General features: G+C 41.7%; 1 protein-coding gene across 2 annotated transcripts in view; it reads right to left on the bottom strand.

Annotated features, from left to right (window-relative positions):
* Positions 1-26,286, bottom strand: part of LOC117828608 (partitioning defective 3 homolog) — a 465,785-nt gene that overhangs the window by 95,527 nt on the left and 343,972 nt on the right. For both annotated transcript variants that reach the window (XM_034705788.1, XM_034705789.1), the window contains 2 exons: positions 10,200-10,328; positions 1,728-2,030 (listed from right to left, as the gene is read on the bottom strand). In XM_034705788.1, the coding sequence (XP_034561679.1) occupies positions 1,728-2,030; positions 10,200-10,328 (432 nt within the window). The remainder of the gene's footprint in view (positions 1-1,727; positions 2,031-10,199; positions 10,329-26,286) is intronic.

Here is a 26,286-nt window from a genome sequence, read left to right as displayed (position 1 = left end):
GCAAAGTGAAAATCTTTCTGTTCTGTTGCTGTTAACATTTCACTGTGGCAGGTGATTGGGTAACCTATGTGTTTGGTGTGTTCGCAGCAGGTTTCAGTGCTTAAATAATGTTATAATGAGCCCCACTCTCAGACTCATCATGGCGAAAAATACCCCTGAACTAAAATGAGTTAGATGCCCCTGATTTAGAGGCTAGCTACTTGCTAACAATAATGTTATTCACAATTCAAGTAACTTTAGCATCATATTTACTTCTCTGGGAGTAAATGTGTGTGTTAGAGCTTGAGTTTCTCTCTGTCTTCTCCTTAATAATTATTTTAAATATTGAACAAAGACTAGACTATCTCCCTGCATTTGCTCCAAAATCTCTAAAAGCAAACCACATGATTTTTGGTTCCACTTTAAGCATCCTGACAGCACTCGTTGCTGAACAAGATGGCATGCAAACATGAAGGAGAACACACGAGTCAGACCCTGCTCCAAAACTAAAAAAGTTATCAGAGCCCTATAATATCTATATTTTCTTTTTATAAAAACAGTCCTTATCAATGAATACATTGTCGCCCTCCTCTCCATCCTCTGAGTCTAAATCCAGTCAATGCTCAAGTCTGAGTCCAAGTCCAAGTCATGAGTGCCTGATTCCAAAATTAGTCACGAGTCCTTATAATCAGGCCTCAAGTTGTACTTGAGTCCAAGTGTTTGACTTGAGAAATACAACACAAGCTTTTTGCTAGTGCTCAGCTTGTTTTTAATGAAACAGGAAAATTAGTGACACAACAAGCTCAAACGTAAAGACTCTCAGGGATATGCTGCAGGCCAATATGCTGCTACTTTGTGATCACCTTGTTTCTGCAATGAGTTCACATTCAAACATGAAGTTCACTAACACAGCTAAAAACAGAAACATGATTTCAAACTCTAGGACAGTAATCTGCTGAAATGCTACACTGCACAGCAATTTGACCAACACCTGAACACCAGCATGCTAAGAGCCTATGTATGGATGATTCTTGTAGTGACCACCTGCATACCATTTGACCAGCAAAATTCTGAGCAGACACTGCCGTAATAGAAAGTTAATAAGTACATCAATAAAAACAAATAATAACTTTGCACAAGCCTTTTGGCAACGCAGAGTATCAACACAGTAAAATGAAACCAAAGCTCCCCGTGATATTGTGGTCACATCAAATATTCGTGTTGACACGGAGGTTATGAATGATACAACCCCCCAGCGACAAACAAGCTGAACTCGCATGCAGTGTGACTTTCAGTGTGAGAGGCTGGGGAGGATTACCTGTGATCCAAGGATAATGAAAAAAAAAAGACTGCCTGATATTAGTTTCTAACACACGGAGAATTCCTGATACGCTCCCATTGTTTTACCTTGACTGTCGATTCTACCTGCCGGCACGGGGTGATGCCTCGTGGGATGCAGCAGTGATAAAACACTGTGCAATATTTCATTGTTTTTCTGTGCAGCATGTGTTCTCCATGACAAGTAAAGGAGAACAAATACGATCATAGCACGGCTTATACATTATAGATGAGGAGTAAATGAACAAGATTGTTGCAAAGCACAAGCACAAGGCGCAAAGCTAGTTAGTGTCGTTTGAATGAATGAGGAAGGAGACTTACAAAGCACATTGTTGATCCCTCACTATTGTGGATGTGTATTTTAATTAGACCTCAATATCTGCGTGTGCATTATTGATGGTGCCCCCTACCTGTCTGGAGCTGCAGGGCGTCCATTACGTGGCTTGTTGACCTGGGCATAAAGAGCTTCCAGGGGTGGACCGTTGGCCTGAAGGTTCACAGGGAGGTGAGGGCTGGTGGGACTCTGAGGGAGATGGTACGGGTTGCTGTATGGATCTATGCTGTTGCTGTCCACTGATGAGTCTAAGGATCCTATGCCAGCGTAGGTGTGCTCCTCATCCGAGCTGAAAGTGCGGCTGACAACGTCTTGGATCTCAGCGTACTCCCTTTCTTTAGCCTGCCTCTCCCGGAACTCCCGCGTCTTTGCCTGTATTCTGTTGTAAACACATTAAAAAGAAAGTTCTGTAAAACTAAACATTGAGCACAGAAATTACATTATTTCACTTAATGTCCCAACAGAAAAAAAATCCCTATTTTTTTATTTCTGTCAACAAAGATTTGTCAAAAACTGTGACAGAATTACACTTGATGAAGATTCAGATGACCAGGCTTTCAAATTGTGCATTTATTGCAATATTTAAGAGGTTTTAGATAGCTTGAAATGTCTGTATTAGTGCCAATATAATACTGCCAATTATTTTTCTTGTGTAAAAACCATACAAATATTGCCCAATATTAATTGGATATTAAAAATATATTTTTATTTTGTTCAAGAAGAAAATTTGATGTTTTTCCATCAATCAAATGTCTGGGCTGGTGGCCTAGAGGTCTAAGTGCCCCACATACAGAGGCTACAGTCCTTGTTGCAGGGGTTGCCGGTTCAATTCCTGGCAGGTCGACCGTTTTCTGCATGTTTACTCTGCTCTCTACTCCCTACATTTCCTGTCTCTCTTCAGCTGTCCTATCAAATAAAGGCAAAAAGGCCAGAAATATAACTTTAAAACAAAAAAAAAAGTCAAAATTTAGCGAAGTTCAAACCAGACAACATGGAGAAGTCACAGAGAAAAATCCATCTGAAACATAGGAGTGAAGATGCCGGGTACACAGGAAAGGATGCAATCAACTGACACAGGAGAAAGGAAACACATAGACTTAATACATACTGGATAACAAGCATTGAGGCACAAAGGTAAGTGAAGACAATGAGGGCAGGGAACACAGGAAGTGAAACTATACATTTACTCAATAGAGAAACTAGAAGAAAGAGGCCTCTCGTCCTAAGACTTTAAAAGAGAATGACTTACACAAACTATCAGGGAATCAGTAGGAAGGAAAATGTCTCCCTTTTAATAAGAGACCAACCAGTATTATTCAAATATGTGTCTTTCTATGAGCCATTGGAGGGCAAATGCAGAGTACTAGATCTTGTGCCTCTTGAACAACAGGGGGTGGGAAGAATACAGTTTGACATCCTCTTCCTCCTTCCTCCTCTCCCGCCAAGCCGTTCCTCTCTCTGGGACCACTTCCACACAACAGAGCCTTTCACAGGGCCTCTCCTGTCTCAGAGAATGGTTCCATGTGAATACCCATCTATACACAGCTAACAAGACTCAGCTCTGGTTCTGCATGGGGGTGAGAGAGCTGGCACTGCAGGAGCAGAGAGGAGAAGGGCTGTGGACAGGCAGAGGAGGAGAGGGGGGGGTTGACCTCCCACTGCGGTGACCCTGGCAGCAGCCACCAGACTGTTCACTGGTTCCAGATGTTGTTACCCTGCTGCAGGGTAACACACACATCCGCACGCATGCACACCGACACATAACCTCCCAATGGTGCTAGACTTCCCTATTACCTCAGGTTATAACTGACCTTTGACCCTCAGCTGCTGCTTCTCACAGATGATTGACAGGTTTGGAACAAAGCTTGGATCCCCCCAAGCCTCACTCTCTCTCCCATGTCTGTGTATTTTAATAACAGTAATCACATTTCAAACAATCCCCATTTTTCAGTGCCGGATTAACCCAATTCCCACATTCTACCCATAGACTGCCTTGTTTATTTTTAGCCTACCAAAATCCCATTTTCTCAGCATTATCTGCTGAATGAGATTTTGATGGAGGCCTGATGCAATGTTCTAAGATACCCAGTCATCTATAAAGCCTCTAAGCTGATTTGGTGTGTATTTGCATTGTTGCTGACCAGGTACAATATGGAAATCATCAACTCACAGCACAGTGTTGTGTGCTCAGTGAGGTCTCAATTTAGCTTGTGATGTCAGGAAATAGAAAACAAGCTTCATAGGGAGAAAAACACAAATTCCCATAAGCCCTTTCACCTGCCATCTGGTTAAAGTGATGTCAGATAACTGCCAGGAAGGGCCAGACAATGATGTTACCACAGGTTCACGGAAGTCCGCTGGGATCTCAAGACCCTCTGGCGTTTTATGGACTAATCGGATTCATAAAAACGGCAATATTGACATTTGGGACGAGATAATGGCCTTGGCTAGACTGGCGACATGAAGCTAAAAGATAGAGAAGAGACTTGTCTTACAGGCCTCAGGAGTCTGGCATGGATAAAGCTATTATATTAATTTCAATTAAAATATATTAACAAGCCAAATCACCAAAGATGTGGGTCATGATTTTGTCATTAGTGCCATTAACATCTGCTTTTATACCATCATCAATTTTCAATAAAAGCTTTTGTTTGGACATATCACATCCTCTACAGGTTTCAATGGAGAAGCAATGAGTCCTCTTATGTTACTAAAGATACATCTTTGTACATATCCATCATCCAAAACTGTCAGTCTGCACTGAAAGGCTGAGCCCAGCTTGTTCTGGATGTGACAAAAAGCCTTGATCAGACCACTACATTTCCAAATTGATTTAATCCAAATTGACTCCTACTACTTGAAAATAATATAAATGAACTATTCAATGTATTACATGAACTCAGTTATTTACATTCCCCCTCATTAAACAAACACATACATAATACATATACCTCTTCCAACTAGAGATGGAAACAAGGTGAAACTAAGTATTTGTTCAAAGATGAGTTCATTGATTTAAAAATGACTTATTAATGCAGCAAAATTTTACATTCTTATTCACAGTGAAGTCAAATTATTACTGTTACTCCTTTGGAATTCTTAATATACGTAGAACAATGCAAAATACAGACATAGCCATTCACTTGTTGAGGTTTGTTTCTTTCTTTTTGTGTATGCCGATTTCTTCAATTTGGTCAATGTGTCTTCTCTCACCCAGCTTATGTGTTTTAACATCTCTTCAGTTGGATTTCCTCCTATCATCTGCTTTTGACTGGGAGGTGTGTGTTTGTGTGTGTGTGTGTGTGTGTGTGTGTGTGTGTGTGTGTGTGTGTGTGTGTGTGTGTGTGTGTGTTAAGTTCAATTCAAAGAAAAGAGCAACAGAGTTCAAAATGTGTCTCAAGATACTTAGTCTTTTTTTTTATTACCTAAATATGAAATTGGAAGTATAAACAAAATGTTAATTTTCTAAATTTGACATTATTCCACTAGCAATATCTTGACTAAATAAGTAAAATCGTGTGTGTCAAAGTTTTCCATAACTATCTAAACTGTAAACTTTCACTAACTACCACCAACTGTTATAGAAGCCCAAACCTAAAAACATCTGGACTTGAGAGTAAAACAACAAATTTTCTCTTATTCCCATTCCCTACCTTCAAACCCAATGATTCAAACCAACTTCCTCCACACAACTTTCAAATTTTGGTTACTAATTTTCTGCTCTGTGATATTTGAACCAGCTGGAAACCTCACATCCACACCTGCCACCTGCCTCCTCCCTGGGCAACCTGCAACTGCTGCTTCCCTTCTTCCTCCTCCCCGCCCTCCACTTTCTCCTAAGAGACCACCCCAGTGCTGTACCATATATACTCCATTAGCCAATTAATGGCCCAGCATGTTAACACTGAGGAAAGTGCTGCCCACACTAAACACATTATTACTATACAGCCCCAATTACCAGCTCTTCTCCTCTCTTCTCCTCTTACCAGATACTACGTTTGAGAGGAGAAGACACTGTAGCTGCTAACACAACCAGCCCAGGGAGGTTTGATTTCAAAAAGGGGACAGTCAAGCTGTAGAGCTTCATAGCAGCCCTGCTGTGGATTTTAATTTTAATTACCCACATGACAGAGAAGAAGATTAATCCAGTATTATGTCAGTAATTGCCCAGTTCCTTCTGGGTCTTTCTATGTTGTCTGTATTTTACTGTATAATCTTAAAAATAGTACTGACCCCATATGTACCTTTGTACAAAATACAATGCTCACTAACCCGGACTTCATAACGCTGCAGTCAAAAGGCATTTCCCCTTGGCTAAAAGAAAGTCTAGACAGTCTAATGCTGAGGCTTTCAGGGCATATAGAGTTCAACCACTAATCCACTGACAGACCATGTCTTCAAGAAAATACAGTGTCAGCCAGATGACATTATTTCTTTAACATCCCTCCTTTTTAACTCCTGCTGTTTTAGCTATTGTTTCCCTGATACTCAAAGTACTAAATAAAACCTTTCACCTTCAACTAAAACTGACACTGCTGCTTGAGCATCATTTCAGAGAGTGTGAATCTGGCTGGCTGTCATGTGTGGCAATTACATTAAGAGATTAAACTGGTAAAATGAGAGACCTGGCGTGAACTTGCAGAAACACTTCAGTTCACCTCAAGTCCTTTCTTTCCACACTGAATAAATCTCACTGTTTATCCAACAGGATTGTTTTTCTGGACCAACAAAGCCAGCAGCCTCCTTCTCCATATGTTTGTCAATGTGGAGTCTACCCTTGGGAGGCTGGGGGAGGCGTAAAGGAAAGTGTGGTGGGAGTGGGGAGGCTGTCTGTATTCTCAGACACCCATTTTGAAGTCAGCACACTTAGAAAGCATGCCTCTTCAATATGCATTATTAGCTAGGTGGATGAAACAGAATGTATTTGCTCTTTTACTTTCTCTTCCAGCTGTCTTGAATAGATTTTTCTTTTTAATAACTCCACCACCAAAACACGTTCTATTGTTCTGAAGTGCAGATGGAGGGCAGAACGTCATCTGAATCCAATCAAAGAGCATAAATGACTCGGCGTGCAGCTGTCTGTGCAGAATCGCAAGCCTCAGATAGCCCATCTTTTGTGTTGACACTTGGCTCGTAACAGCATAATGCAATCACAGAGATAATTGTGCAAGTTTTCATGGTGTTAATTCACAGTGTAACAATCGCATTAACTTGCTGTAGGTATCAATATAATTACAAATGCAATCATACTTCCCAATCAGCCAGTTGGAGTTTCCTTTGAACTCTTTATGCAAATGGGAATCCAATAAGATACTTTCATAATGAGATGGTTTGATAAAGTGGGACGATAACATTGAGTCCAAAATCATTATAACGATAAAAAAAGGGATCTATCTTATAGAAAATTACTTGTGTGTCGGTGGCACCAAGTAACACAATTTATTTAGGGGCGGCTGTGGCTCAATGGGCAGAGTCGGTCGTCTTTCAATCCGAAGGTTGGCAGTTCAATCTCAGCTCCTGCAGTCACATGCCGAAGTGTCCTTGAGCAAGACACTGAACCCCAAATTGCTCCCTCTGTTGTTCAGAGGTGTGTTAATGTGTAGGAATGAGGTTAACTAACACTGATGGTCCCTCACTACATAGCAGCCTCTATCATCAGCGAGTAAATGGGTATGAATGGGTGAATGTGACGAGCAGTGTAAAAGCGCTTTGAGTGGTCAGAAAGAATAGAAAAGCGCTATATAATTACAAATCCATTTACCATTAAATAAAATGCAACGTTTCCAGTCAGAGTCCAGGTTTACTGTTTGTCTAAAGTGAATTATGTTACCCAATCCAAAAGTACTGGTCAGGTTTTTTTTATCTAGAGTCAGCAGAGAGTCAAACAACAAACAAGAGAAAGCAGACCACTGTCTAGAAGAGAAAAAATCAGGGATGTGCTCTGCTGTGGTCTGGGGAGCAGGAAAGAAGAGAGCAGCAGTGGAGTGCTGGCCGCTGATTAGAAGCCAAACGGAGCCAAGCAGATAAGAGGGAATGGACATCATAATCAGCTGCCAGAGAGAAAGACAGAGAGAATGGAGTCGGGTTAAGGCAGAAAATGAAGAAAGAACATTGTCAGGTTGTCTTTGTGTGCTTCCCATTTTGACCAGGAAAATACTGTTCCATGGCGCAGAGATAAGCCAGAGACTGATAGAAGCTTTAACAACACTACCATCCCTGTGTTTCCTTCTTTCTAGTCTCCCACATGGCCTCCTATGAATGAGGGCCAAACTCACAGACATAGCTGCTTTCCAGTGCGCCCTGAGGTCCAGTCAGAGGGCTTGTTTTGACCACAGTCTTCTCAACGTGAGACAATCAGATAGTGATGTTTTGGGTGCTGTTCGCAGGTATGAGAAAAACAGAGCGATGTCTGCTTCTGCCGGGCTAAACAAAGATTTAAATCAGCCTAACCACAAGTTCTGATGAGACATGATATAGAAGAGGTGAATAGAATCTGCCAGATTTAGCAAAACAAACGCTGCTGATAAGCACTCTTCATCAAGTGGATGCATCAGGCTGCAAGCCCCCGCGATGAGGTCCAAGTTTCATAAACTCTCCTCTCCATCATATTTAGTCCATAAGCTCGGACGACAAGTTATAAATAGAGGAGAACATTTTAACAACGAATAAATGAGTTGCGTCTGCAAGAAGTGAGAGCCAATCCATAAATTGCATGAATCATATCAAGGTCAGAGTTTTAAATATACGGCTGTAGCCACCTTATTGCAGAGTAAAAAGGGCAGGTTTTATGAATTAATCTGCCTCACCTCTTCGCTGACTCCTATTTTGAATCACTAAAAGCCCCTGTCAAAGCAGTCTGCTTGAATTAATGATCGCTAATGTCAGCCGAGCTAGGAGTTTGGCTGCAGCCCATGTCGGGTCGTGCTGACACACGGTGCAGGCTGACGATTGCCAACTTCAGGAGAGCCGTTACGGTCCGATCCATAATTTCATAAACGCACTCTTGAATGGCCCTGTCTCCGTGGCAGCAATGTAATCAATCAGAGTATGTGCCTTGAGCAGAGAACAACGACAATCAAGCACAGCACCTTGGGAGTGTTATACAGTAGCGCTACCAAAAATACAAGAAGTAATGGATTTCTGAGCTGTCGTCTTGCTGAACCCTGATGCTTTGAATATCGACTGGTCTTCATGGCAGGTTGGTTTATTATTACCAAGAGCGATTTCCCTCAGGATTCTCTTTCCATTAACTGAGACACAATTCCTGCTTGGTGAGTGATGGGATTTGGGAACAGGTACAAAAAAAGGGCAAGAATTAGGTTGGCCCCTTGCAAGGGGAGCTGAGGCTGAAGCTCAGACATCCAGAACGGACACAAACAAGACTGGAAATGAGTGTGTGTGCCCCGGCACAAAGTATGAGACAAAGAAAATGGGGGACAGTGGTGAAAGAAAGGAAATAAGAATTTGATTTAAATAGAGTGAATGTGTTTGTGGGGAGACAAGGGTTGTGAGAGCATGTACTCTACACATCTCATGCCCACTGCATGTCTGTGTCGATTCTACTGCTAAGCATGACAGTCCTTTGGGTGCCTCTCAAAGGGGACTAGATGGAGGGCCAGGCCTGACAGTCTCCGGGGTCCACGGAAGGAAATGTGTTGGGCCCTCAGCCAGAGGGGTTCACAGTGGAGAAGACCTTCATCGCAAGTCACAGCTGAATACCAAAAAGAAATGTGCCACAGCTTTTGAAGCTAGGCCTGCAGATGTTCCATTCAGCAGGGGAGAGGGCCTGTGGAAGCATTTGTTTGTGTTTTTGGTACCATGCATTTTTGTCAACCAGGCATCATTCTTCCCCTTTGCTGAAAGAGGGAGCGTTATCAAGCCTTATTGTTTCGATTCAATTAGCCGTTATTACCAACGCCAGTTTGATTACTGAGTTCATTTGGCTGCAGGAGAACAATGGAAGTAGCAAGCTGTCTTTTCATTTGCCTTGCCACCAATTTTGTGTCCTCTGCTCGAGGGAATTAAATTGGACTTGTCTGTGAGGGATAAGAGCGCGCTAAAACCAATGCCTCGCTTCATTCTTTTGGATGTTCTGATGTCCACAAACACCAGAGGACATGGAGCCAAGAGGGGTAGATAAAAAGAACAGCGTATTCATGAGCGATTAACAACCTGGGCGAGCTGCAGGAGAAGACAAATGCAGAGCTACATCGATTTCACTATTATAACGAGCACCATTCAATCATGCCAAATCCACAGGGGCCTACGAGCACCATTAGGAGGTCAGCGCCTCTGAATAGCAGAGGCAGCAACAATCCATAAATGATCTATTTAATGTACTGATATAAAAGAAAAGGACCTTTCACAAATTGACATCTGAGTGCTTTCCCAGAATTTCCAAACCTTGCTCCGCCATTTTGTTAATTAGGTTGTTAGCTAATTTTCCGGTCAGCAGGGTTTTTTCTTTTCCTTTCTTTCTTTTTTTTTGTTCAGCTGAGAGTTAATTGTTTAGGCTTTTAGTGAGCCAGGGCTCTGTCTGAGCACTCACCTCTCTTGTTCCATCCTCATCCGCAGGGTCTCCTCTTCCGACGCCTGCATGTCCTCAGCTTTAGATTTACTGGAGCCCTTTCTCTCCATCCTGTCTCCTGGCCGCTCATCCTTCCTCTGCTTTCCGAACCTGGGTAATAGAGAAGGGCAGAGAGGATTTAACTGAGACCAAGGCTTTCATAATTCCTCACCCAACGTGGACTTTTTTTTTAAACAGCGGCATGTCTCTTTCTTTGTCCGGGATATTCCGGTGAAATACTCTGTAGGAAATTAAAGTGTCAAACTGTCAAAATCCTCAGGTCGGATGTGTACTGCGGAGACAGCTCAGGAGTCTCCAAAGGCATCCTTTCTTTATTGAAAGAATAATTTGGCCATTTTCACATAAATGCAATCAAACTGCACAGAGACGTATCAAAAGATAACTCTATGTCTTGAATTCCCTTCCTGCCAAGTCTTCATTGTGGACGGCAAAAAAAGATTCAGTGTGTTGTGGAAAAAGAAAGTCTGACAGTATTAAATGGCAACACTCCCCTTTTTGAAGGAGAGGATGAGCTCCATGTTTCCTCCCAGAGCTGTACTGTACAGTTTACTTAAAGTGATGGAGCAGAGACAGCCCATGGTTTAGTTTTAAGTGAGGGGGGGAACTACCTGCAACCAGGCAAAATGTAAGTGGAGGAAACGGCTGCGCTGCCTGGCATCATTTGTAACTTTCTAGGCAGTGTCGCAAACTTTTACATTTTAATGACGAGAGTGACACACTGGTGGTGGTAAATCCATTACAGCTTTACAGCGAGGTGAGAATAAGCCAAGCCGATGATCGTAAATTCCTCCAGACGGGTGAGCTTGGTGCTGGGTGAATAAATGACTCAAGCCTCTGGCTGACTGAAGGGTGTGAGAAAATGATGAGGTAGGGAAAATAGAAAGGAGGCATGCAGTTGACATGAAGTACAGTAAATTTACAGGGTTGCAAACTCATAAACAGACTCACACACACGCACACACACACACACATACATAGAATAAATGGACAACTTTATTATCTGATTCCTCTGGCTGAGTGTATGATACATAACAATTTGCTCATAGGCGGCCCAAGACAGTATAGCTGAGTTCACCAATGCACTGAAAAACATCCTGATGTTTTCAGGATGGGCTAATGGACACAAATGGACACTTTTTACGACTTGGCCAGTGTTGCATAACGTTTACATCATGCAACCGGTGCATGACTTGTGCAATCGCCATGCACCTAATGAAGCTGCACAGGAAAAATGTCATGCTAAGGGACATGTGTGAATAGGCACTTTTGGAACATTCAAAAGACCATTGGCTGTCCTGAAATTTTCTTGAAATGTTCAGCAGAGCTCTTATGATAGAAATGTTTTACCTCTTCACAAAATTAAGGATACGGGATATCTTCTCCTATGAGACAGAGCAGGAAAGACAAGATCATGACAGTATGATGCCATGCCCTGCTGCTCCCAAAGTTAGCAGCTGTGGAGGAAGTGAAGATGTGGCAGGATACGAATCAAGGATGTATTTCAGACAGATATCCAGGATTTGCACATGGTCATTTAAAAAAAAAAAAGGAAATAGCACATCTGTGCACCATACTAGTAGGTACGATATCAATCTATCTTTAGTAGGTAGTTCTCGATATGTACACTCATGCAACCCTTTGAACACCATGTTGTAAACTTGTGGAGCTGTACAATATTTGCCAAGTAAATGAAGGATTGTTAAAGAAAGGGTGAGGATTGGCTGCTGCATTGACACAGCTTGTTTAGTGAAGTTTAGATGCTTTACATGCTGCTGCTTATCTCTGTATAGGGCGAAACAACAAACGCCTCATTTAAAATGGGAGTCAGATGTAAATTTTCCATTATTGCAAGGAATCTCAGAGAAAGGATGGTGCAAGTTTGTGCAATGTATCATCAAACAACTCTGTGTATGATGAGCTCCAAAGAGTTATGCCAATTTTTCCTGTGCAGCCCTACAAATGTGATAACAGCTTTGTATATCAGGGTGCAGAATACTGAGGCTTAGTCATTGGCTATTTTTGTAGTCTCAAATAGACTCATGGGGAAATGTCTTAAGGATAAATTTCTATCCATTTCTAAACAGCACATTCTGAACTTAAGCAAGTTAAGGGGAAACATCATGGGGTAGATTTTAATAATGTGTATTATTGTATCGTAGGAGAATTAAAACCCAGCCTCAGGGTCAAAAGTCCTGTGTTGTTTCACCAATCTATTGCTCCAGACCAAGCAGCAACCTCCGGTCTCAAACTATGAAGCCCATGTGGAAGTGTTATAAACTGCAATACATCGAGAATCCACTTGAGGCTGGCTGCAGAAACACCGGAAACCACATATACACCAATTAAAAAAAGACGATATTTGCAGCATTAATAAACATGTTTACAGCCTGGTTCAAAAAACGGTTTGGCTCTACGTAGCTGAATTCTCTATCGGCACGCTGTACGGGGGATGAATTATTTTTGTCTAATGCGACGGTCCAGAAGATATTAAGATTATGAGTTTTTGCCAGAATAAGGACATGACTGACTTGACTCTCAGGCGGGAACACATAGCTGTTGGCTAGGAGGCTTAAACTCCGCCCCTTTATGTCACACTCTGCCTGGTTGAGTTCCGCATTTCCAATATGGCTGCCGCCGTCGATTGGCCTCAAAACAGCTCTCAGGAACAGATGGATGGCGTCACGGATACTACGTCCATATTTTATACAGTCTATGCTCCAGACAGAGACTAAAAGTTGACCATACTAATCTTCTTACTATTGCACCTGACTTCCCACTTGCTGGATGGATGGAGTAGTTGCTCTAAGAATCTAATAACATAATGGACAACATAGTGTCAATGTGAAAAAAGCCGTCCTTTCAGGAGAACATAAGAAGCTAAAAAGAAAACTGAAAGAGTTAACTCAACAACTTATCATGTGTTAATGTGTAAATCAACCTTGACTCACTAAAGATTGAACAACCAGAAGAAGAATATGGATACACAGTATTTCTGTCAATGCTACAATTCGACAAAATTTGACAACTTATCAAAACGTCAGGATTGCAAACCTTGTGTTTTTTATGATTTTCAGGCTTTCAGAACAATAAAAGAAGTTTTGACATTATTTCCCTAAATATCAGAAAGTGCATGGCCATGAGGGCATGTGGCCCAATATGGAGAATATGTTTAAACATATAATCAAAGAAAGAGACCAGATTTGTATTGAGCATTGTATTAAACAGCTTAACCCAATGCTTATGCAGAAATTGATTCAAGTGTTCCATCTTTTGAAGCAGAGCTGTTCTATTTCAGACAGCGAAACAAGAGAAAGCATAAAGCTCCGCTGTCTCCCAGAGCCACTGTGCTTCACTCAGGGTTTATTTTTACCTTCCTTATAGCTGAGCTTTATTTGACAGTTTGAAAACTTTCTCAGAAAGCTGAAAAAATTACATCAGACAAGGTTGACTTTGGGCCAGTGGAAGTGAATATATTCATGAAATGGGAGCCTGTTTCCCTCATGGATGTTTATTATTCCACTTTACATTGAAAGCAGTCAGGACCTCTGTGTAAATGGCTTCTCTTTGGTAGTGGCTGCTTTGGAATTGTAATCTTTTGAATGAGCTGTGGCCTGCTGGGAGGTCCTGGTTTGTGGTTTTGCAGAAAGCCCAGGCGAGGCCGAGGGAGCGATATCTGGGATCTTTTGTAGCACGGGTAGCATACATTACCTGATTAATTAATCAACAAATGGCTCTAGAGTAAGGCATAAAACTCTGGGCCTGGGAATGCTAATAATAGTGAGCCTGCTATCTATCACCAGGGCAGGTGACAGCTTCCCTCGCCTCACTTCAAGGACTTTCATTAACTTCCACAGGAAAATTTACCTTCCTCTTTTCCTCTTCCAACTTTTTTCTGTCTTGTCCAATCCCCCTTAAAAACAGACCATACACTAACCCTCAGAGGGACAAACTTTTACCCTAAACTTTTCCCTCTTCTGGATCAACATCAGTGCATTGAGGAATTTGTCATAGTGAAATATATTGGCGGAATAGACTGAACGGGACCCTGGTCATGCAACTATTCCCCCATCGCTGGTGGCCTAAGAAGGAGGACCCACATCAAAGCAGAGGCGGAGGGAAGCAAGACACTACCAGAGCTATTAGAAGGCTATCAGGGCGTTTGCTGGTTCACTGAAAACATGGCTCTGCCTTGCACTTGAACAGCTTGAGCCCTGCCAGTGGGGACAAGGGTGTAACACAGGATTAGTCACTGAACCTCCAATGACGCACAAACCCAATACAATGTTTCTACAATCAAAACTTTCTCAGTGAGAAAATAAAGAAATCTGTAGCACCAGATTTAGCACTAACTTTCATACCTGTCTCTGTGAGATAAGTGTAATATTCGAGAAAATGAAGGAATCCAATAAAAACAGTGATGATGGGAGTTAATCAGTGTCAGGAGAGAAACTCAGACGTGGCTGCTGCACTCTTGAACTGGTACTGTCACCTTGGAATTAATCAGGGCTGGCATCAGGGAAGTTATATCGAGAGTGAAGTTGATGAGGCTTGATAATAAGATATTGATTTGCAGCAAAACTTGGCAATGAAATAACTACATAAGTTTGGTAAAGACAGCTTAATTAAAGCCAAAACAGAATATTCCTCATAGTGGAGATAAACTCTTTTTTAAAAAAAAAAGAAAAAGTACTCCCAATTACATTTACTGAAGACTTTTTGAATGGTATGAAATATTATTAACATCAAACTGATGCCTATAAATGTTGAAGAAAAACAAACTAGATTATTAGCAAGAAGCTGGTCTAGTTCTCTGTGGTCATTTTTTAAAGCTTGTTTTAACTATAAAATCCAGAATATACATCACACCGGGTTGTTAGACTAAACCTGTTTTGGGGGATCTCAGAGTGAAAAAAAAGCTCTGCCACCTACCTGGCAGTCAAACTTGATTTCTACTGGCACACACCAGAATATAAGTTGTAGCGTTATGTCACACTCATTTTGTTTTGGGCGTCTCCTAGACTAATGAAGGCTGAACTGTCATCCTACGTTATGACTTCTATTGCGTTCAGCACAAGCGGCATACCTCCGGTCTCAAACTATGGAGCCCATGCAGAAGTGTTATAAACTGCAATACATTGAGAATCCGCTTGAGGTTGGCTGCAGAAACACCGGAAACCACATAGACATGAATGGGAAAAAGACGATCTTTGCAGCATTAATAAACATGTTTACAGCCTGGTTCAAAAAACAGCTTGGCCCCACGTAGTTAATTTCTCTATCAGCACACACTGTACGGGGGGTGAATCTTTTCCTAACGCGACAGTTCAGAAGATATTAAGATTCCGAGTTTTTGCCCAAATAAGGACATGACTGACTTGACTCCCGGTTGGGAACACATAGCTGTTGGCTAAGAGACTCACACTAAGTCACACTCTGCCTTGTTGAGTTCCGCATTTCCAATATGGCTGCCACCGTAGATTGGCTTCAAAACAGCTCTCAGGAACAGATGGGTGACTTCACGGATACTACGTCCATATTTTATACAGTCTATGGTTCAGCAGAGTCCACAAAATGTAGTTACTGTGTAGCTATTTCTGGTACCATCTGATTTTCACCATGTGAGCATTGCAATCCTAGCTACCAGTACAGTATTGAGTTGTATGTATTTAATAGTATACCACTGATTACTTAAAACGCATGTTTGTCAACTAATGAGGGAGAAGGGCTGTAAAAAGTGTTGCAACCATCTTGGTCTGCATTGCTATCAACCTCAGCATGCTTTGCAAAGCAAAGAGGCTGCTTGCTTTTCTGAGCTCCATCTTCAAAGTTAAATAATGAAATACAATCAAACCTCAGGGTACAATGTAACATTGAAGTTAGCCTCTCTACTGAGTTTTCTCTTACTGTTGAGTAAAGAATAAAGTGACAAGAGAAAACTTTAACACTGTCAACACAGTTACCAAAGCCACAAAACCAGCCTTAGCCAAGGCTAGCTGTTGACTAGTTGACAAAGTTTCACTGTCTGTCAATAGAGGTAAATCTTGTCCGTTATGCATCCTGCAAACGTATGTGTTTAAAAAAATATAAGAGTATTAAAAGGTAAGTCTTGTCTTTGGTCCCATTGCTTCCTAATACAAATGCATTCCAATTCAAGATGTGTATGACCATGTTGTACAGCTTTTGTTCACAGAGATTGAAATAATTTAGAGAATAGTTTCCTAACAGCTGCTTAAAAAAGCATGCTGTTAAAGGCACAAGTAATGACTTGCGATGGTCACTCTTTGAGCAGCTGTTGAACGCTAAATATCCATTAAAGGCTGATAAACAGTTATATGCCATTTGCATTCTCATAAAACTCTTATCTTACTTTTCTGCTCTAGTCCGCCAACCAAAGCCCTGTTTAATGATCCGTTCCTAAGCATCTATCTCACTGTGGCAAACAGCACGCAAGAGTGATGAACACACAAATGCAGAGGGGGCCTTCAAAAGACAAAGAATGATAGTGTGGAGAGATGTAGATTGCACCACCACCTGGGTGGAAATACATTCAGTTAAGATTACATGAGCGTGAACATACGACAGCTGAGTGAGATGCAGATCCGTAGGATACAGATACGAGGAGTCCTGAGAGATGCATGGGAACGCAAAGCTGCCATCAAAGCTTGAGCTGCTCTGTGTGATTCATCATCATTTCCTCCTGATGATGTCTGATTGGCCATCAAACCTTATTTTTCTGCTATGTAATCTAGCATGTGTCAGTCCTTAATAAGATATACTACATTAATGTTATGATGGCCACTCGTGTTGAAACATTAAGAAGAAGATTGAAGCATTCAATCAAAGTGTCTTGGATTTTAGATCTGTAGGCATCATCTCATAAAATATAATGTTTTCATAGACTTCCTTTTTTACATTAGGCACATTACTGAGTAGCTAGCTGCGCTGTAGGCATCTGCTTTTCCTAGAAAAGCAGTCAGTAAATAGGTACTCCATTCAATATGATACATCCTCATATATCACAACAAACAGAAGGGTTTATACCAGTAGCAGTGGATGCCTCATACATCATCTTCATTGATTTACAGGGTAATAATACTTCAAGGCTGCAGCACAACAGTGGAGGAAAAAGTCAAAGACAGAATTACCAAAGAGGGAGAGAAAAGTAAATTATGCAAAGCCTCAAAGCCAGTTTGATTGTTACAATCATTTAATCTGGGGAGTAGATTTGAGAGAAGCTAATCGCTTTTGACATCTTCTGTGGGGAATTTGTGGTTTGTTCACAGGAAGCTGCTGACTGAGGGAGGACAGCATAAATAGCTGTCTGTTCCTTCTCTTCAGATGTGTCGTTTCTTTTTAAGGGTTACGATGTGATAGATTTAACGTCACGTGATGCACTCATCGTATGCAATGTTAAATCCTCTGGCATTATTCAGACCTACGAACGGAACAGGTGAGCCAGAAAGAAGAAAGGGACTGCATCTATCAATTTGACTAAGTGATGAGAAGATAATTTCAAGGGCAGACAGAGAGAATCATTATGGTTTCTGCTCGGCCAACCTGAAAGTTAATCCAAATCTCCCAGGGGGAAGTCCCCCGCAGACGTCTGATGTGGTGTCTCAGCCCCCCATCCCTCCCAAACTGTATTTGTCACAGTCAGGAAGAAAATAAATAATAATGCCTTCACCCACTGAATTTCATGGTGATAATCTATAAAGCTCCGTGAAAAAATACACTTTTCTGTTCTGCAGAAAAAAATCCAAAGACTTTATTATCACCTTATTGATGGCACGAAAGTACACGGCAGAAAGTTTAGACAAGCACACATGCTCACAAAAAAACACACTTTACTTTTTTCTGCTTCCACTGTGTAATGCAAGGCCATGTCAATGTGAAGCCTGATCTCTGCACAGTGCTGCACCCAGGGCAAAACCCTGACAGTGGCATGTAATTTTAATAGCAGCTTGTTAGAAAAAGGCAAGGCTGGCTGTCCTCCTCGCTAGCTAAGTGTTGTTGCAGCTGTGGTGAGTAAACACTCTCTACCTGGGGTGAGACACACACAACATAAAAAAAAAAATCCAATAAGACAGTCAGAGGAAGAGTTTTTGTCCTTTCTCAGGAATCACAGTGTGACCCAGCGATCGTTAACAGGCATTAAAGGGGCAGCCGTTATTGTCGAGTGGCCTTAGTGTAGAGTTGCTGCCGCTTTCCAGGGACACAGACCCTGGAGAGGTATGGGAGGATGTTCTCCTGTCGTCCCTCCAGCCTTCAGCCACCGGCAGCCGATTATCTCCCTCCCCGTGGAACTCATTATCCACAACCTGTAATGTCAGTCAGCGCTTCCCCTGCTCAGCCAGACCTCTTTTAAACAGGAAGCTGCAATCTGATGCATTTTGATTTAAGCAAGTTTCTTAAGACTTTGAGAAGATTCATCAGTGGATCTTCAAATTCATACCATCTCTTAGATTCATGATGTGCCTTTAAAATAACACAATATGTCATGCAGTTGTGCATTCTTATAGCCTTCTACAGAGACTCTGCCACTTACAGGTCAGAGCAAGATATGACTACTTCTCTTTTACCTTATTGGACGAGGGCTTGCACACATTGAGCCAATCAATTTCCTTGTGATGGGAAAGAGCAGGGGGGTTGCTGTTGATTGGCTGCAGCTGTGGAGGGCTACCCCAGGGCTTAATTCTCTCAGCAGCGGTTTGAAAACAGTTGGAAGAGCAACAGGATGAGGAGGAGGAGGGATGGGAGTCGAAATGGTTCACGCCAGGTGAGAAAGTGGCGTGTCCCGCACTGTTGAGGTATGACATGCATTTATTCATGACATCAGGCCGCTCCACAGTAGGGGGGCAGTGCCACGGGGGAGACAGAGGAGAAATGATTCTCACCTGAAACGCCTTCCTAGCTCTCTGAGGTCTCCCAGCAGAGCGAAGGAGACTCTGCCATGTTGCCGAATGTTTAGATTCAGCGATGACATGCTTGGTCTCACATTGTGGCAAAAATAATCAAAAGAAAATATTTTACAGGTATATGATTTGTATGCTATCTCAGCTAGTGTGAGAGTCTTTTCCACAAACAACACAACTGTCCCCATCTGCTTACCATAAAGATGGTATTGTATGGAAATGAAGATTTGTCTTGCATGCACTGAGATTGATGCAACAGAAAATTGTTTCCAGATTTAAATTTATCTCCTTTCCGCCATGCCAGTCAGTATTTCTTGTTAGTTTTCAGGTCTTACTTCTGAATTTTCCCCTCTTCACACTTCTCATTCAGAATTAATCTTTCTGGCTTGGTCTGTTTTTCGCTTCCAGCCTTTTATTTTCCCTTATCCGAATCAATGTGTCCAAGGCCTGAACAAACAGCATACCACTGCTGGTCGGGTTGTTAGGAAATTTAGATAACCAAAGAAAAACAGAGAGATAAGAGCTTTTCACCCCAACACCACCACCCAACAAAGGAAAGCAGGCAAAAAAAGGGTTTAGACTACAATGAATGTATGTGTAAAAAATGGTCAGTAACACAGAGCCTATGGCCTTTTTTAAATGTGTCATTCCATCCTTCAGATATCATGCTGTACTTCTTTGTTTGTGTCATCATGTGTGAATATGTGTGTATAAGTGTGGAGGAGGGCATGGTGGATTTTCAAAATCCCAGCGACAGTTAATCTGCTCTTATTGAGAAATGTTCTTTTTTACAGCCACAGAGAGCAGACAGCGTGTAGACACATGGAGCTGCTTCAGAGTGAATGGCTGAGGATGCTCTCTGCCTTACAACTGCTAACTATCAGTATCAAAGCAAGTGTTGAACTGAGAAAGTGTGTGAGTATGTGTGTGGGCTGGAGATGGGAGGGGAGGTCTGAATGCGTATCTACAACTAAAAGTTTTTGCATGTGTGTGGGTTCTGCAAGATGAAAAACAGCGTTCATCTGTTTGCTCTGTGTGCCAATTATTCATTTTTAAGCAATAGCAGGTACACACAAGCGTCTGTGTATGTTTGTGCGTGTGTGTGTGTGTGTGTGTTCATCTATATGTGTGTGCCTGTATATCATAGACAGCTTGGCTTTCCATATTTCAAACAGCCTGTGCAATACAAAGGACGAGGCCCAGCCCGACATGATTGCCTTTAATGTTTCACATAAATCACTGAGTTGTGTGTGCGAGCATGTTTGTGTATTGTGCGGGAGGATGGGGAGGGCCGTTTTTGCACACGCTCAGACGAACATTTCAAATCCCTGACACCCCTGATTAAAGCCTCTCATTACAACACAAATAAACAGTCCAAATGCATTCATACAGCCATTTGTTAAAGTGTATGAGCGCAGTGGGGAGGGGAGGTTCTGAAGGACAATTTACATAGACACACTTGAGCAACCTCGGAGGGAAGTTCAGGTGTTTGTAGGCTTTGTGTTTGTCCTGATCATGCAAAGTGGTGTTTATGTTGGTGGTATAACCAAGAAGTAACCTCCACAGTTGAAGAATGCAGCAAATACAACAGTGCAAAAAACTGTGTCCATATGAGGCTGGCCCAAAAAACAAAGGAAACCCCAATAGAGCCCATTTTAAGAGGATAGTATGGGTTTTTTGGAGTGGGGTTGTATGCAGTACTTGTAAATAGTATGTGTATTAGACGTCTGCTCCATACGGGGTCAACTGTAGTATATAATTTAGCTAACTCTAAGAAACTCCAATCCAAATGTTGATACCAGTGTACGAGTACACTACATTTAGACCATTGTACTGTACATATTTCATTTTGCTGATAGGATGGCACCTGGTTTTGGTACTATTTCTTGATACGACACATACTTGAACCTCCGCCCACATCCCATCCATTAGCTTTTGTATAATAAGAAGAGTCAAGTTGAATTTTGCCTCGAACACTAAATATATTATTGTACATTTTGATAGTTGATTAACCCTAGAACACTATCGCCAGGTGATTTTCACCCGAGTAACCACATTTACATGATTTTCATTCTGTTGTGTTTGTCTGAGTGTCATGGGTCCCTGGGTAGCTTCAGCATCGTCTTTGAAGGTGTGAGTGTTTCCCTATTCCCTAGTTTGTGTGTCAAGGAGACATTGCCTTCATCAGGGAAGTCTCAAATGTCCCAGGAATGGGTGGACCAAACACCAAACACCAAGTTTCCAGTTTCATCATTTTTTGTTTTAGACATTTTTCGCCCCAAATTTCAAATTTTCTGTAATTTTGGAGCATTTTTATTGGGTCCCCCCATGATCATTATTGTTTTCATTTTGTTAGACATGGTAGAGTTTAAAATAAAAGAACACTTGTTTAATTTGTCATGTCTTGTCATATTTTGATATAATTTGATGACAAGTACTTTTTTATTGGGTATATTATATTGGGTAAAAAAAACACCCGGCGTCAGTGATGGTGTTACTCATTTTAGCGTTAGTGTTCTAGGGTTAAGATAATTTTAAGCTACACATGGTGAACATTATTGTGCCGACAAAGTATTGTCTGCAACGTTTGTCATTTCAGCTTAGTCATCCCCATTAGCAGCTTACAGTGTATTATGATAAGCTAAACATACCATGTGGACCATCAGTTGTGATATCATGCAAAAAAAACAACAGTGAAAGCCTAAAAAGTTACTTGAAAGACATACTTCCATTCAGCCTTTTTGATTTAAACTTCTGAACATTGAGGATTGTCTGAAAAACAGTCAGTAAGTCAGTGAGGCAGAGAACTCTGGATGGTGAGTCATGCAGACTGCAGTAGTATGTATGGTGTCCTCTGATTCGCTCCTGAAATATTGTTGTTACCAAGTCCAACTCGTGACAGCAGTAGCTGAAATTAACTGAGAGTGGTTTTTGGGCCAGGCTTCTTAAAAAATTCCTAAATTACCTAGCTTTTGGGTTTCTTAACAAAGGGGTAAACCTGACAAGAGTCTCCTGTGGGTAATACCGTTAGTATAGTTTTGTACCTCATAATACCCCATTTAAAGAAATTAAATAAATAAATAACATGAAAAAATGTCCATGTCTGTCAGCTGTAGGCTATGGCCTTAACCTCCCCTGTTTGCCTGTGAAAGCGCCATTTAGATGATCTTTGGGCTTCATATCATCTCTTCAGAAATACATATGTGAGATCACAGAGACTATGTCCATGTTTATGAAACATATGAAGCTTATGGGTGCTATCATCATTTTTCCCACCCATAATAACCCTGCTCTGTATGCAAACACAGACATGTCACTGTTTGTAAAATACCTATGCTGATAACAATCCGCGTATACACACACACACACACACACACAAACAAGCGCAATCTCACATTCCTGTAAACACTCATATTTGGCAAATGCTTACCCAACCATCCCACACAAGCAGACACAGGGACGCAGGGAGGGGAGGGGAGGGGACAGCGCTGTGGTTTCTCTCATTGGAAGAGCTACAGTAGGTGGTTCGGGCTGTGACCTAGATACAGTATGGCACACTGCATTCCTAATGGGCCATTTTGATCACTGCCAGTCTCTGTATCTTCAGCCCGGCGGCTGCTGCTGCTGCATGACTCAAACACAAAAAGTCAGCATTCAGCAAACACAGCATGCAAAGTCTGCTCAGTTCTTCTAATGATGGCAGCGGTAGATATAGAAGAGGCAAAAGTGAGTACGAAAAAATGTATAAAATCCCCCATCACAGATGCCACAGTCTTTCTTGATGTTATGTTTCATGATATATTTGCAGCTGCTTTAACCTTGTAAATGTCAGCCCAATCGGATGTGTGCTAAGGGTGAAAGGAAACGGTTTCTAATTGTTGTCATGATGCACAACTACCTCATAAATCAATTTGATCACAGAGCCTTTTCTGGTCTTTTCTTTTCCTGCAACTAATTCCAAATTAATTTACATGCTGATGAGTCTGGAGACACATGCTTCATGAAGCTCACAGCCCTGATTTCTAAAACGCTGATCTAAAGGACAGGCGAGGGGAGAAGCAAGGCAGGTTTCCTGTCTCATAAAACGTCAGACTTTGAAATACAGGCATGGACACACACCAGCCCAAACGCTGTATTTGAGTCCGTCGGAGAAAGCAGACAGTGAAACCGCTGATCCGTGATATACATCCCTCCCAGCATTCAGAGAGAGACGGGAGAGGTCTTTCTGTCAATGCCACGATGAATCTCCAGGGCAGCTGGGGAGGAGGTGGAGGGAAGAGGGATGCGCGTGGATATATGGAAAGAAAGAGAGAGGGAGTGACAGTAATTGTGAGTAAAGTGAGGATGAGTAAGAGTAGGAACCCAGTGGAAACTCAGGGATAGTGACTGTACATCACAAGCAGGGTTAGATAAATAACCCTGAACAGTCCTCCTCTGTCTGCTGGACTGCTGCAGTTAGTGTAGATCTAACTGCTGTGTCTCTCAAAGGCAGGATGTATTTTAAAAGCTACAAAAATAGAACTAACAGACTATAAAGTATACAAAACATGCAGTATGTAACAATTTGAATGAATTAAAATCTGCAACACAGTTAACACAAGAACCAGTAGTTTTTTTGGTATTAGTACATGATTGGTTGGTACTCAAATTTTCAATTAGCTAAGGGACAAGCGGTACTCCAATCTGACATTAACATTCTGTCCTTATTCCTTTCAAGCAAGCTGGCATCTGTCCCTTAGGGATGACAACACTACTGGCAACATGCAAAGGCATTGCATTGTTGTGGTCTCTGGCAGGAAAAGGTCTAGTAGGTCTAAGTGGCAAGAGTTTAGGTTTGCTGTACCAAATTTAACTCTGACGCATATATTTCCAGTTTAGCCGTGCAGTGTGTTTGACTGCTTTAGCAAAGAAGCCGATGCTAACACCATTGCGAGCGTTGCTGCTAATAAGTTTCAGTGCAGCCAATGATTCCTGGTGGCTCTGATAGCAATGCTGCAGATGGGATTAACCAAATGTAAATCGCAGGTTCACACACAGTGATTCGGTCAGTGCTGAAATTAGTTGTCTATGTTTTTACTTTGTGGAAATATGTTCCATCCAAGCGGCAACCTCCGGTCTAAAAATATGAGTCTAATGTGGAAGTGTTAAAAGCTGCAGTTCATTGAGGATCCGCTTGAGGCTGGCTCTGGAAGTACCAGAAGTCACATATACATGAATGTGAAAAAGCCGATCTTAACAGCAGAAATAAACATGTTTACAGCCTTGTTCAAAAGTCGAGTGTAGTCTGGATAGCTCATTTCTCGATTGGCTCACACTATACGGGGGGGTGAATTTTTTCATAACGCAGTAGTTTCAAAGATATTGAGATTACGATTCTTCCAATGAGAGGGACAGCTGACTTGATTGACAGGCGGGAACACTGTAGCTGTTGACTAGGAGGCTCAAACTCTGCCTGTTTACGTCACAATCGCTCAACAGCAGCAATATGGCTGCCGCCGCCGATTTGCTTCAAATCAGCACTTCAGAAACAGATGGGTGACGTCACGAACACTACGTCCATTATTTATACAGTCTATGGTTCCATCAAAGGAAACTTGAATAACTAACCAAAAGACACCCAAAGATGGCCTCCAGACAGTGTTTGTTTTTGACGACGTATGGAATTCTTGTCTGAACCCATAAAATACTGTGTGTTGTTGTTGTTGTTGTTTTTTAAGGAAATCCTGTATTGGAATTGAATGTTGATAGTGGGATCACAGGACTTAAATGAATGTAATTTATTCATAAACTGTTCTGGATGTACAGTTGTTGTTAGACAGATGACTCATAAGGGGCTGATCCAGACTTAATCTGCATCTACTGCTTACCCCTCAAAGACCTAGATGGCCGCCGGTGCCCCCAAATAGCTCTTGTTCTTACATGTTTAATAACTTTTGAACCGCTAATCCTATCAACAAGCTTTAAAAACCCAGTTACAGCGGACATTCTCAGCTTTCCATTGATACCACATTGTCTAATTTGCATATTCAGCGGCTGCGTGGTGACCGTGGTGACGCCATCAAATTATGCAGAATTGATTTGCAAAGGAAACCTACGTAGTTCCTCCCTCTGAGCCAATATCCACCATTATTTAATTACTATTGTGGTAAGTTCATTCTTTCATCACACCCTCATCCTTTCCTCCTTCTTAGCCTTGAATTCACCTCAGTCCTTAACTCACCAACTAAGAAAGGGAACATCTAAAGCGTCTTGGATTGGCAGTGCAGACCTCATTAGGATTCCTTCACAACAAACACATACAGGAATACAATTTGACTCCAGCCTTGAAAGGAATCTCCATTTCTCTGACACTCCCAACAACGACAGGAAAAAAAGATCAGAGCCAGACGGAGGGAGATGTGGAGAAGCAGGAGGAAAACAGACAATTTCACTCTACATGCCTAACACATGTCGAGACGCTGACAGAACAAGAGGAACAAGGTTCCCAGCTTTAATTGGTTGTCTTTGATGGAAATCAGAAGTGTAATTCAACATCGATTGATATTACCTTTGTAATTCAAAAGCAATTTTCCCATCTTTTTGTCTCCCCTGCTTTCACTGGGATTGTTCTCCCCCACTACCCATCTTCTCGCTCACATGTTAAGGTGTGTACACATCAGGGGATGGGAAAGGTCATTCCAGCCAGAGGCCGCTATTTCATTACATGCTAAGCCTGCTGGATGGGTGAGCAGACTAGCAATGAGTCCTACTGTAGCAGGCAGCTCTCTTCATTTGCATAGCACATAGGGGGAATAAATAGGCTCCCCCATGTGTATTTCTCACCTCTGTTTCTGTAATATCAGGCGTGCTCTGCACATCTAATTTAACTTATATCTTTTTCCTTCCTTATAGAAACACATAAATTAAGTAAGGTTTAATACAGGCGGCATTACTGATTCATTTGTACTATTTAGAAATACAAAATGTGATAGTGCTGCTCTCAGATCCTTGAACATGTTCTTAATGTTTTCTCATTATTTTCAAATCCACATGTCCTGTGAGAGTCGACTCGCATTGGAACAGCCTTTCTCTGATTGATCAAAGCGATCTGGGCCAAAGCGAAAAAAATAACATCAAAGTGGAATCAAAGTGTCTCA

The sequence above is a fragment of the Notolabrus celidotus genome, chromosome 17 (assembly GCF_009762535.1).
Source record: "Notolabrus celidotus isolate fNotCel1 chromosome 17, fNotCel1.pri, whole genome shotgun sequence".
NCBI lineage: Eukaryota > Metazoa > Chordata > Actinopteri > Labriformes > Labridae > Notolabrus > Notolabrus celidotus.
The sequence above is the reverse complement of the archived record's forward strand: the minus strand, read 5'-3'. Positions and strand labels throughout refer to the sequence as shown.